We start from the raw sequence: 14,361 nt of genomic DNA on the forward strand, positions 1-14,361 counted from the left end.
TGTGTACTTTGAACCTTTTTATTGTTTTTTTAATTACCTTTAAAATAAATCTTGAGAAGTTGACATTCATGGATTAATCAATGTTAATAAATCATTTTGCCTCTCACTCTGGCACTAACTGTAATGTATGTTTATATTCCTGGATAGATATACTTTTGAGATATATGTTTAAAATGACAGCTGACATTTTATTCCTTAATGCCAGAATAATTTTTTTGCTGCTGTTGGATTCTTTATCTGCATCCTTCCCATAAACTTTAATAATGGAAGTTTGAAGTTTAAAGTTTTTGTAAGAGCATGTGTGCTTAAAAACAACAACAACAAAATCACACATTTTTAAAGGAGATATTAGTCACTCTTTACAACCCCATGGACTGCAGGCTTCCCTGTCCTTCACCATCTCCCGGAGTTTGCTCGAACTCATGTCCATTGAGTTGATGATGCCATCCAATCATCTCATCCTCTGTTGCCTCCTTCTCCTCTTGCCCTGTCTTTCCCAGCATCAGGGTCTTTTTCAGTGAGTTGGCTCTTTGCATCAGATGGCCAAAATATTAGAGTTTCAGCTTCAGCATCAGTCTTTCCAATGAGTATTTAGGGTTGATTTCCTTCAGGGTTGACTGGTTTGATCTTGCTGTCCAAGGGACTCTGAAGAGTCTTCTCCAGCACCACAGTTTGAAAGCATCAGTTCTTCAGCGCTCAGCCTTCTTTATGGTCCAACTCTCACGTCTGTACATGACTACTGGAAAAACCATAGCTTTGATGCTATGGCCCTTTGCTGGCAAAGTGATGTTTCTCCTTTAATGTGCTGTCTAGATCTATCATAGCTTTTCTTCCAAGAAGCAAGCATCTTTTCATTTCATGGCTGCAGTCACTGTCCACAGTGATTTGGAGCCCAAGACAATAAAGTCTTCCTAAACAGAAAAATAATTTGGATTAGAAATTGGAAGTTGTGCTATAGAAGTGTTATTTTCTGTACAGATTTGTAGTTTAATTTTATTATTTCTGGATTTTGCTGTCATCATCCATAGCCCAAGTTTATACAAGTGCATATAAAGATGTTCTTTATTTTCTTTTTTTTTTTCTGAAAAAGAAAAAAATTTCATTTTAATCTCCATTTTTAAAAAGTAAAGCAAAAATTAAAAGGAATTAGAATTTACAAATAACCCTAATGATTGCTTTAAAATGTAAAAAGTATTTAACAGACTTGATTATTCTTTATTTTCTTATAGTATTAAGTTATTAATTAGTGCATTCAGTATTTATTAAGAGTTCAGTAGGAATCATGAGTAGCTTTTGGGCTTTTCTGCATATAATTATTTAAGAATATGCATTCATATTATGTGATAATCCATGTTATTATCTTTATTTAGGAATGTTTAATCTATTCTTTTGTCTCCTCAGATTCTGTCAAATTTTAAGAACAAATGCACCGTATAGCTCATGGAAGAGAAAACACAAATCAAGACTTTTTTGGGTTCCAAGTTGCCAAAGTATGGAACAAAATCTGTAAGAAGTACACTGCAGCCAATGCCAAATGGGAAACCTGTTAATTTGTTGGGAACTTCCAAGAGTAGCAGCGTCAAAAGTTACATCAAAAATAATGGGTCTGATTGTTCATCGTCCCATTCATTTAACTGGAGAACAGCAAATAAATATGAGTTTAGTGCACAAAGTTCTGAAGAGCCTAATAATACTCAGAGTTCACATGCTAAAGTAATTGATCCTGAAAAAATTACACCTACTCAAGGAGTGTTTGATAAAAATGGGATGAAGGGAGGTTTGAAAAATATTTCTCTACTCACATCAAAGTTAGCAAAGCCATCCACTATGTTTGTGTCATCGACAGAGGAGTTAAACCAAAAGTCTTTGTCCGGACCATCTAATTTGGGTAAATTCACCAAAGGCACATTGTTAGCAAGGACTTCATATGCTTCAGTCAGTGCTCCAAAATCTCAGTTGAATGGATTTTATGGAAACCGATCAGCTGGTAGCATACAAAGGCCTAGAGCAAACTCCTGTGCCACCAGAGGCAGTTCTGGAGAAAGCTTAGCACAATCTCTAGATAATATCAAATCGCTTGCTTGTGAAAAAATGGTAAGGTCACAGAGTTTTTCACATTCCATTCAGAATTCATTCCTTCCACCTTCATCTATAACCAGATCACATTCCTTCAATAGAGCTGCAGATCTTACAAAGCCTTATCAGAACCAACAGCTACCCATTAGAGTGCCTCTGAGGTCAAGTATGCTAACAAGAAATTCCCGGCAGTCAGAAGTCCTTAATGGGAATGAACATTTAGGATTTGGATTTAATAGGCCTTATGCTGCTGGTGGAAAGAAGTTGGCTTTACCAAATGGCCAGGGTGTAACTTCCACTTTCGGTTATAGGATGGTTCATCCCTCTCTTCTGAAATCTAGCCGACCTCCGTTTTCTGGGACTCTCACAGTTGATGGTAATAAAAATTCACCTGCTAACACATGTATAGAGGAAGACGCTGCACTTGTGGCTAAAGACAGAGCTGTGGATAAGGACCAAGAACTAATTGAAAATGATAGTTATAGAATAGAAAATGACCAGACCATGAAGCGTGATGCTAAAATTAGGTACCTGAGTGATGATGTGGATGATATTTCCTTGTCTTCTTTGTCATCTTCTGATAAGAATGATTTAAGTGAAGACTTCAGTGATGATTTTATAGATATAGAAGACTCCAACAGAACTAGAATAACTCCAGAGGAAATTTCTCTCAAAGAAGAAAAGTATGAAAATGTACCACCAAAAGATATATTTGATTCCCCCAAGGAAAATGAAAAATCCTTCAGTAAAACTGATGAATGGATAGATATAAGTGTCTCTGGTAAATATTAATGTCCTTAATTTTTTTGCTTTTTTCTTGATAATATAGCTGAATTTATACTTAGGATTATTTTCTGATTAATTTCAAAATAGTAACAATTTCATGGAGGGATGGATCTGGACAAAGCTGGAATGGAGCGACATTTAATGTCCTTGTGACTTTTGTTCCTTGTCGTATTTTTCATGCTAAAACAACATCCATAAAACATCCAGTATCTTACCTTTGTTCTTTGTCACACACAGGCTTATTCCTGCTTGTTTCAAAATTATTTTTTTTCCCTGCTTCCTCCAATCAGTGGCATCCTATTCTAAACTATCTCTTCCCTTAGAAACTAGATCACTGCTGTGCGTTGAGTAAAGCTTCACCAAAGCGTAAATAGACTAATAGATGTAATGTCCAGTCTAATGGATTTTTTATCCTAGACAATTTTCATTTTTTTCAAGGAAGACTTGGATTTTCTTGCTTAGCAAATCCAATGGCTATACTTTTTCAGGAGCTTTTTTTTTTTTTTTAAATGAGAGAAGAGGGGTAGCACCTGTTTGACATTTCTTCTTATACTTGGTAATCTTGGTGCTGAATACTGGAGAAAATATACCTCTTTGCCCATCTGGACTGAGAACAAACTGAGGGTTTGGGTGAGGCATGTAGTCCGATCGAGGGAGTAGGCTATCACTGAGATATGTATAAACTCTTGACTGTCTTGAGGGTCTTCTAGTTAGGAATGACTGCTGGAGCAATTTATTTCCCTATTAAGAAGCAACTGCAAGAATAAATGATAAACACAGAGTAAGGAGTTTCCTGGGCAGTGCTTAAAAATAAATACCCTAGGAGATATTCAAAGAATATGAGGCTTTATTTACATTTCCAGAAATACTGCAGAAGTGAAAGATGGCTCAATGAAATTTATTGGGAAATATTTCAGTAGGTTATTTTTAAGATTTTACATCTTGATTTTTTTATTGTTTAGATTTAGAATATACTAATTATGAATACTTTTTTGCCAACTCTTTTGCTATATCAATTTATTAAAGCTTGTATTTTTGAAACAAATAATTATATTTTGTGAACTAATAACTTTTCCCCCCTCTCTTTTAAAAATTCAATTGAAGACAGGAGTGAATGTTCAAAACATGCTTCTGGAAATAACTTGATTTCACCAGACACAGATTACAGAGCTGGTTCTTCATTTGAACTCTCTCCATCTGATAGCTCTGATGGAACGTACATGTGGGATGAAGAGGGCTTGGAGCCCATTGGAAATGTCCACCCAGTTGGGAGCTATGAGTCCTCCGAAATGAACAGCATAGTATGTATGGATTTATGTACCATTTGGGAACATTTTGTTTACTTTGCTATTAGAGAGACTTGGGATGTTTGGATTTTTGTAAGTTTATGAATTAACTCTCCTCGTCTGAGAAATGGGAATTCATATTTCTTAAGAGACTACAAAATATCTGGTCTTAAATACATAATGAAGCATATATTTGTGTCATATAAAGATTGAGTTAATTATGGTCTCATATACATTTATGATGCAGTTGACCTTTAAACAACATGGGTTTGACTTTTGAGGGTCTACTTATCTGTAAATTTGTTTCAGTAGTAGAAACACTTCAGCACTACACAGCCTGTGGTTGGTTGGGTTTGTGTATGCGAAGCTGCAGATGTGGAGAACCGCATAGATGGGGTGCCAGCTGTAAGCTAACCATGGATTTTCAACTGTGCAGAGAGGGCCAGCACCTCTAACCTTGCGTTGTTCAAAGGTCAGCTCTACATAAATAAATGCATATATTCACATAGGCATATTGTCTTTTTCAGTTTCTCAAGGTAGGAGAAGGCAGTCTAGAGATGTTTTTGTCACATTGAGGAATGCTGCTGGTAACTAATGGGTAGACACTGGGATACTGTTTAACATCCTGTAATACACAGGATAACACCCACAACAAAAAATTATCCAGCCCAAGGTGTCAGTAGTGCTGCTGTTGAGAAACCCTGGGCTAGGCTGTGCTGTGGTAGCATTCTCAATGCCAATTTGCAGTGACATAACGAAATGAAAGTTTATTTTTTACTCTTACAAAGTCTACTGTAGGTCGGGACATCTCTGTAGGGCAGCTGTCTTCAGTGTTCTAAGCCACTTTGATCTTGGGGCTTCATTGTGGCCTTCTGAGACCCTTTGTCCCTATGGTAATGAGGATGTCACACAAGCAGTTTACTGACAGAGGATTTACACATGCAGTTACTGCTTTGGCCTGGAGATGGCATATGGAACTTTTACTCACAATTTACTAAACTGAGTTAATCTTATGTATTGAGTGGGCAGGAAGTGTAATTTTCCTGTGTGCCTGGTAGGCAAGGGAACCGGACATTGGTGAGCACTGGAAGACCTACCATATATTTATACATGCATATTTTAAGAAAAATTGCTAGTAATGTGGATTATATGCAATGTGAATAAAGCATAATTGGTGTGAGTAAAACTATTCTCTATCATTACTTAATATATAAAATACAATTTTCCAGTAGTTGTAAGGAAAACTGGTAGTCCTTGTGGATATATTAAATTCCAGGAAGATTTTAGGTGATGGAATTTTCTGTCTCCATGTAAACCTGTGATTTGGAAAAAAAATAAAGATCATTACCAGAAACTTGTTAAATTGCACAGACATGGAGAGGACACATACTTAATTTAGAGGCATCATCTCTTATTTCTTTAGATAAAGGAAGTTCAGAAAAGATTACAGTTTAAGAGCGTTACGTGCTGTCTTACTAGATAGAACTTTTTAAGTGAATATGATTGGAATTGAAATTAGCATTGAGTCCAGCAGATGGCAGCAGTCAGCCACCTGGTACCGGACATTTTTCAGACGGTTCATTGTTCTTATTACTTAAATGATGAGATAGCCTCTGGAAGAGTTCAGTGCATATCTGAATTGACCATTAGTCTCTACAGTTCTCGAATTTCCTTCTTGGTTATTTCGCCTGTGTATATGAGATGGTAAACAGAAATATTCATTCTGTGCTTTGGAATGGAATGGTGTCTGTGTGTCATTCTCTTTGGATCTAAGAGGAAGACAATTTGAGAAAGGATGGAGAATTAAGTTGAAAACAGAGTGTGATAGTGGGTTTACCATTTTTCTCTAAAATTCTACAAACATTTTGTTTTTTCTACTTTAAATTAGTTTTATTAGGTGTGTACTTGTTTAGAGTTGTTTCCTTGGTAAATTGGATTTCCAATCATCATGTAGTGATCTTCTCTAACCCTCATTATGCCTTTTGTCTTAAGGCCTCTTTTTTTCAGAATTAGTATATTTTACCAGTTTTATTTACACATTTTTGTTGCCTTTATCATGTATGGTTTTAAATTTTCGTGTAAATAAGTTTAGTATTGTTTTTCTTTACAGTTTTTACTATGTGTGTGTGTATAAGACATCGTTTTCTAGTCCTGGGGCCATACAAAATACTTAGTATGTTGAGAGCTGCTGCTGCTGTGGCTGCTCAGTTGCTTCAGTCATGTCCAACTCTGTGGGACCCCATAGACGGCAGCCCACCAGGCTCCCCTGTCCATGGGATTCTCCAGGCAAGAACCCTGGAGTGGGTTGCCATTTCCTTCTCCAATGCATGAAAGTGAAAAGTGAAAGTGAAAGTGAAGTCGCTCAGTCGTGTCCGACTCTTAGCGACCCCATGGACCGCAGCCTACCAGGCCCTCCATCCATGGGATTCTCCAGGCAAGAATGCTGGAGTGGGGTGCCATTGCCTTCTCCGAGTATGTTGAGAGGCAATATAGCAAATGATTAAGAACCAGGGCTATGAAGCAAATTAGATTAAAAATCCCATTACTGTTATATACTAATTGTATACCTTTGGATTCTCTGTTCCTTTATTTTTGTAATGGAATGGGGATAATAACAGCACGTATCTCTAGGGCTGATATTGGGAAGTACATGCCTGAATGTTTTAGCAGCCATGTGATAGTGGTTGTTGAGTATTTTCAGTATCATCTCAGATTACCCCATAGGATTGTTGTGAACCTTAAATAAGGTCATATATAAAAAATAATTAATGCCAGGGAAATAGTAAGAGCTCAGAAAATGTTAGCTATTTATTATTATGCTGTTGTTTTCATTTTTTTTTACATTTGAGATTTCCATCTGAAGTTGGTATGAGGCATAATAATTTACCTTCATTAATATTCTTTCATAATATACTTGGGGTGCTGTGTGGAAAAAAAAGAATTAACATATCAGCTGAGATTGCCTGTCCTTAGAAAGGCTGACCCTTTGCTGGTAAACAGTTCCCTTACTGTGATACAGAACTTCCCCTAAGTGGTAAGAGTGGTTCACTGTGCCTCAGCTGTACTCTGGTTTATGCTGTGTACCTGCGTTCCTTCTGGGGTCCTGACGTTTTCGTATATCCTAGTCAGAGGGTGCCCATGTCACCAGCCCTCAAAAACAACTGAGTTTCTTAGGGACATGTGTAATAGACAACAGTTTTCATGTGTTGTTGCAACTTGTTGGAGGAATTGAGCATGTACATTGATTCTGCTGGGAGGGGACTCAAAGCTAATGCTTCGTTTCTTCAATTCTGCCCCATCTGATTTTTCCTTTTCTCTTTTTGTTTCATGTCCTTGTGCCGGAACACACATGGACATGAAACAAAATGAGTATATATGACTGCTGAGCCCTGTGAGTCCTTCCGTTAGACCATCTAACGTTGGGGATGGTCTCGAGGGCTCTGACATAGGCACTGATTCAAAGTGCCTTTGATTCAAACACCTTTGTTCACTGCAGTGTCCTTTTTGTTTATCATCTTTCCATATTTCTATAAGAATCCTTTGAAGTAGCTATGGACCAGTTAGTAACTCTTTCTTCCGATTTGGTTGAATTTAGGTGGATTGAGTAAATTGATATTGATAGGTTGGGAACTAGCTTACTCTCAGTCTGGTATTCTTGATTTTCAAGCCTTCTATCTACTCAGGATAACCGAGCATTTTAAAACTCAGTAAACTTTTAGTTGATATTTAACCTTTTTGAACAGGAAATACAGCATTTTTTTTATTTTGCTAGTAAATATTGTCAGAATCATACTGTTATGTGCACAGCTTTAAGCGGAAGCATTTTCCGCTGTTGTAAGTACAGCGAACCGTACTCAGAACCATCTTTGCTGAGGTGCTGTGACCAATATAAGCGCTCCCATTGCAGGGGAATTGAATTCAAATGTCACAATGACTGATTTCCTGACCCTTAAATATTTAGGGATTGATAATTTTAAATCATCACATGGACTGCTTTTATTTTGGGGAGGATTTTTACGGAAGACTAAAGAAGTGGTTGAACCAGATGTTCCTGGCTTTCTTTTTTTGTTCTATCAGCCTTGACTTATCTTCATATAGTCGGCAGGTTTAACGTCCTTATCATTTAGATAGAACCTTTCTCATTTTAAAATGTAGATTCAAACTCTAGCTTGGGAGCTTTTGACAGTCAGTGAGTAGATGCCCACACCTTTCATTGCACGTTTACCTGTGCATTTGTAAGGGAACAGCTGGCTGGGTTTGGGTTGCTACCTTGGTGACTGATGTTGCTAGACTTTATTCAAACTTAAATGTATGCTAAATGTCATAATATTCCTTGCAGTAACTTATGTGGGAATAGGACTTCCCTAGGTTTATTTTGCACTGGATTTTGAAATTACCTGTGGTCTAGAAATGTAGCAGAGGAATACCAGAATATCAATTTGGTTTGTATTTGTCATATTTAGTTTTACTGTGCTTGGTTTAATTTCTGTCTACTGTTTCTTTGGGGTGTATTAACAGGAGTCAGCAGGCTACAGCCTTGAGGCTGTCCACTCATTTGTAAATCAGTTCAGTTCAGTTCTCAGTTGTGTCTGACTCTTTGCGACCCCATGGACTGCAGCATGCCAGGCGTCCTTGTCCATCACCAACTCCCATCGAGTCGGTGATGCCATCCAACCATCTCATCCGCTGTTGTCCCCTTCTCTTCCTGCCTTCAGTCTCCCAGCAAGGTCTTTTCCGGTGAGTCAGTTCTTCGCATCAGGTGGCCAGAGTATTGGAGTTTCAGCTTCAGCATCAGTCCTTCCAATGAATATTTTTGTGAATAAATTTATGTATATTTATATATGTAGATAAATTTTTGCAATAAATTTACATGTAGTCTGGCTGCTTTTGTGCTACTCTGGCAGTGCTGAGTAGTTACAACAGAGACTGTATTGCACACAAACATAAAATATTTACTCTCTGAGCTTTAAGAAATAGTTTGCTGACCCTCATATTAGAACACTGAAAATACATTTTAAAGATTCAGAGATTAACTTTTCTTAGGCATTCAGTTTTCTCTGTGTTGTCCTTGCTAAGCTGTTATCCTCTGGCTCCCAATGGGAGGCAGCTGTCGATATATTTAACATATTTGAGTGACCGTCATGGGCAGAGCACTGAGGATACAGTGATCAAGACCGCTGCGTACATTCTGTTGAGGCACATGTAGTTGAAGCATTTAGCTAAGTCATTCATTTTCTTCAATTGATAAGTGAGGAAAGTGCTGCAAAGGAAAATTAGCAAGTGAAAGTATATTGCTGGAACACCTGGTCTGGTGTGGGTGCTAAATAAGGCTTTTTTGGAAAATGATGGTTAGGCTTAGTTGGCCCAGGGAATACAGTAAGTTGGTGAAAAGGATATATGTGATTGGAAGAATGTTGGTTTTAAGCTGGAAAGGGGCATAACTTGATTTACATTTTCAGAATACTTTGTATAAAGATTGAACTAGAAGAGAGGCAAACAGTGGCTGGAAGCTGTCATTCATGTGAGGGGTGGTAGTGGCTTGGACTAAAGTGGTGGCAGAGGGCAGCTTCGAGGAATCTGCAATTTTGAAAGTGGGTTTAGAGGGTACAAGTGATTAAATTCCATTACTCATTGACTGTAAGGGAGAAAAGTGTTACCTCCTCACTTTTAAAAGTTCGGATTGGTACTGCTGTTCTCATTCATTCTGCCAAAATCATCCTAAATTGCCAGTTTGACTTATTTTTCTGATGGTTTTCCCAAACCTTATAATGTCAAACCTGAACTGCTTGAGTGGCTCTCCATGGCCTGCTCTACTTTATACAGGTCTATCTCATTGCTTTTGATCTTCAGGTCCTACTACGTGTCTTGAATATAGTGATGACATCTCTCTCTCATCACTCTTCTAGGTTTCTGGCACTAAATAAGAACTCAATATATACTTGTTGAAATAGTGTCATGATGATGTGCCATTTAATTCAAAATAAATAGAAACACTTAAAACTAAATATAATGTTTAATATTCAGTAGTTTTTCCATACACATTGTGACATAACCTATTTACAAGAGTAAGTTTCTAAGGTACCACGTGTCATAATAGCAAGTTGCAAATAGCTAAAAATGTGACATTAGCATAGACTGATAGTGGAGGGACAGCTTACAGAAAGTTGAGACCGACCTAATATAGGTAAATGAACATGTCAAACTGACAGTGATACTTTCAGTATGCTCTGATACATACTTTCAGTATGCTCTGATACAGAATGCAGAACTTGAACTCATGGAAGGGATCTATTACAAATAAGGGGACAGAATGAGTTGAGGAAACTAAATTTTTCTTAATTTCCTTTTTATTGGCTGGACTAGTGAATCTGCCATGCCCATTTAATTACTAACATAGCTTCTTGGCCTGTTAATGTAGCTTTTAGGTTTAAAAACAAAGGTTAAGTTTATTTTATATAGTTGTTGTGACCCTTTAAACATAATATTTTTCTTCATTCTGTATTATTACTTCTCATAAATTAAAACTGTTTAATATGAAGTTCAATTCAGTAATTATTTATTGAGCTTCTGGTATGTCTCAGGCATACTGTTCAGTGCTAAAGTTACTGAATATATGCAAGGCTGTCTTTATTCTTTATGGCTTTAAAATCTAGTATGAAAAGTGATTATAAATATACAGTCATAGTGTAGTTTTTAAGTGATATCATGCATGCTGTGTTAGCATATGTATGATATGCTATGAGGAAGTGACAGCTGAGTTGAGTTTTGAAGAATGGATACAAAGTTGACCAGTTGGTCAAAGAAAAGGGAAGGTGAGTGTTTTGGGCATAAGGAATAGCATGTACCTGGAGGGACCACAAAATCATGATGTATGAGAGGAATATCTGCATTGCTAAGAATATGATGTGTGAAGTAGAGAGTGGTTAGAGATGAAGCTATGAAATTAAGAAAGTGAAAAGGAAGAAGAATCTTGTATCTCAAATCAGAAAGACAAATGTTTACAAATCAGGTTTTAGAATAAGGCAGATATAATTTAAATTTTATATCAACACCTATATTTCAGATCTTTATACATACTTCCAGTCTGTATATTAAGACCATGAGTAGAATATTTTTTTCTGCACAGTTTTTCAGTTTTCACAAACATGGAATTATTGGACTATCTAAAACTTCTGGGTCAAAGCCCCCATTTCAGAGAAAAAGTGAATTTAAAAGTAGTTTGTTAAAGAAAAATAAAAAGAATAAGTAGTTCACTACGAAGTCCTTTTTGCCTAGCAGAGAACCTGGCATACAGTAGATGCATAATTAGTAATATCGGAGAAGGCAATGGCACCCCACTCCAGTACTCTTGCTTGGAAAATCCCATGGACGGAGGAGCCCGGTGGGCTGCGGTCCATGGGGTCACTAAGAGTTGGACACGACTGAGCGACTTCCCTTTCACTTTTCACTTTCATGCATTGGAGAAGTAAATGGCAACCCACTCCAGTGTTCTTGCCTGGAGAATCCCAGGGACGGGGGAGCCTGGTGGGCTGCCGTCTATGGGGTTGCACAGAGTCGGACACGACTGAAGCGACTTAGCAGCAGCAGCAGCATGAATAAAATACTGAATTCCATGAGTTGGATCAGATAGACTTTATGAACTAGTTATAGTTAATGAGGATGCTGAGGCTGAGTAGTTAAATGCGTTTACTAATTAAATGAAATTTGGGCTTCCCTGGTGGCTCAGATGGTAAAGAGTCTGCCTGCAATGTAGGAGACCCGGGTTCAATCCCTGGGTCCGGAAGATCCCCTGGAGAAGGAAATGGCTACCCACTCCAGTATTCTTGCCTGGAGAACCCCATGGACAGAGGAGCTTGTTGGGCTACAGTCCATGGGGTCAGAAAGAGTTGGATACAACTGAACAACTAACACAGGAGTTATTGAAGTTGCTGTTCTAACCTAAATGAGTAGTCACTTCAGAATTGTTAATTTGTACCCTCACAGGACATACCTTTATCAATTAGAGTATGGTGCTTACGTAGAATTCCTTTGCCTTTAGCCTTTTGGACTCCATTCATTTCCACAGTTACTTAGGATAGTGATTTATTCCCCTCACCTCCTTCAATGAGGTGGTTTCATAAACTTAAAAAAAAATCATATGCATTAAGATTTACTCTGTGTGCTGTAAAGATCACTGAATTTTGACAAATGCTTAATGTCTTATTTCATAAAGAATAGTTTCACCATCCTAAAATGTCCCTACATTTCATGTATTTATCCCTCCCTGCAACGAACCCCTTGCAAACACTAATGTATATAGAAAATCTCTATAATTTTGCCTTTTAAAGAATGCCATATAATTAAAATCATACACCATATAGCTTTTTCATATTGGCTTCTTTGATTTAGCAATATGTGTTTAAGACTGATCCATATCTTTTTATGGCTTGGTACTTCATTTCTTTTTATTGATGAATAATATTACATTGTATGGATTACCACAGCTATAAAGGACATTTTGGTTGCTTCATTTTTGGCCATTATGAATAAAGCTGCTGTAATTGACCTGCAGGTATTTATGTGGACAGGTGTTTTCATTTCATTTGGGAAAATACCAGAGTGCAATTGCTTAATCATGTGGTAAGACTGTTTAGCCTTATAATAAATTACCAATCTGTTTTGCAAAGTGGCTGTACCAAATTGCATTCCCACTGACAGTGTGTGAGAGTTCTAGTTCTCCGTTCTCACCAGCAATTGCTATCGTCAGTGTTTTGTTTTTAGGCATTCTAATAGGTATACAGTAGTATTCTGTTATTGTTTTAAATTTGGAAATTCCCTAACAGCAGAACGTTTATCATGTGTGTGTCATCTGTATATCTTTAAGTGTCAGTTTAATATCTTTTGCCCATTTTTAAATTGATTTCTTGTTATTGAATTTTAAGAGTTCTTTGTATGCTTCAGATGTGTCTTTTATTAGATGTGTGATTTGCATGTGTCTCTCCCAGCATATGTCTTGTCTTTTCATCCTCTTTAAAGTGTCTTTCACAGAGCAAAGTTTTAATAAATTCCCACTTAATTTTTTTTCTTTCACAGATCATGCTGTAGGTTGTATTGTTAAAAATCATCACCAAATGCAAGGTCATGTAGTTTTTCTACTTTGTTTACTTCAGTAAGTTTTATAGTCTTATGTTTTGCATTTTCGTCTGTGAGCCATATTGAGTTAGTTTTTGTGTAACACCCATGTTTGGGTTAATTTTTTTGCAAGAAGTTTTGTCTAAGAGTTTGAGCACTGTTTGTTGAGAAGACTGTACTTTCCGCATTGAGTTCCCATTGCTCTTTTGTCAGAACCAGTTGAGTGTATGTATGTGTGTGGGCCTCCTTTGAGCTCACTGTTCTGTTTTGTTGATCTGTGTGTCTGTTCTTTTGCCAGTAACATACTGTGTTAATTATTGCCTTGTTATGTCTTATACTAAGTCTTGTGTTGTATAATAAAGAATTCAGCTGACTTTTGTTCTCAGTTTTTGTGTGGGAGCCTCTACATCTTTGGAAATTCCCAAGTGATAGGGGTGCTTTTGTTCATGGTGGGTCCTGATAGTTTATGCTTACAAGGTGACTCAGGCTGGGGGTAGGGCATGTGAGAAAAACCAAACATGCAGTTAGAAAGTTGGGGTGTTGAGCCCTCTGATAGTTTGACCTCCAGGGAGCGAGGGAACTGGGCTGGAGATTGCTTTGGTCATGCGGCCCATGATTCAAGCTCGAGTGTCTTTGTAACGAAACTCCAGTGAAAAGTCTGGATACCGAATCCCAGGTGCATGTCCCTGGTTAGCCATACTTTCTGCCTATTGTTATTCATCAGTTTGCCAAGGAGGTGACCTATTCTGACTCCATGGAGAGGGAACACGGAAGCTTCACGTTTGGGACCGCCCTAGGCTTTGCCCTGTGTGTCTCTTCTTTTGGCTGGTCATGATTTATACCATGTGGACTATAATAGAAGTGTAATCATAAAGTATAATCCTTTGCTGAGTGTCGTAAGTTGTTCTGGTGAACGACCTGATGGAATAGTTTGTTGTTTAGTTGCTAAGTCATGCCCAACTCTTTTGTGACCCCGTGGATCATAGCCCACCAGTCTCCTCTGTCTGTGGGATTTCCCAGATAAGAACGCTGGAATGGGTTTCCATTTCCTCCTCCAGGGGATCTTCCTGACCCAGGGATCAAACCAGTGTCTCCTGAGTTT

At 37.6% G+C, this 14,361-nt stretch overlaps 1 protein-coding gene across 6 annotated transcripts in view; it reads left to right on the plus strand.

Annotated features, from left to right (window-relative positions):
* CCSER2 (coiled-coil serine rich protein 2) overlaps positions 1-14,361 on the plus strand; it is a 158,663-nt gene that overhangs the window by 36,192 nt on the left and 108,110 nt on the right. For all 6 annotated transcript variants that reach the window (XR_003509222.1, XR_003509221.1, XM_027530819.1 and 3 more), the window contains exons 2-3: positions 1,402-2,857; positions 3,967-4,163. Coding sequence is in view for 4 of the 6 variants with exons in the window: in XM_027530819.1 (XP_027386620.1) it covers positions 1,441-2,857; positions 3,967-4,163 (1,614 nt within the window). In the remaining 2 variants the exon portion in view is untranslated. The remainder of the gene's footprint in view (positions 1-1,401; positions 2,858-3,966; positions 4,164-14,361) is intronic.

This window comes from Bos indicus x Bos taurus, chromosome 28 (assembly GCF_003369695.1).
Source record: "Bos indicus x Bos taurus breed Angus x Brahman F1 hybrid chromosome 28, Bos_hybrid_MaternalHap_v2.0, whole genome shotgun sequence".
NCBI lineage: Eukaryota > Metazoa > Chordata > Mammalia > Artiodactyla > Bovidae > Bos > Bos indicus x Bos taurus.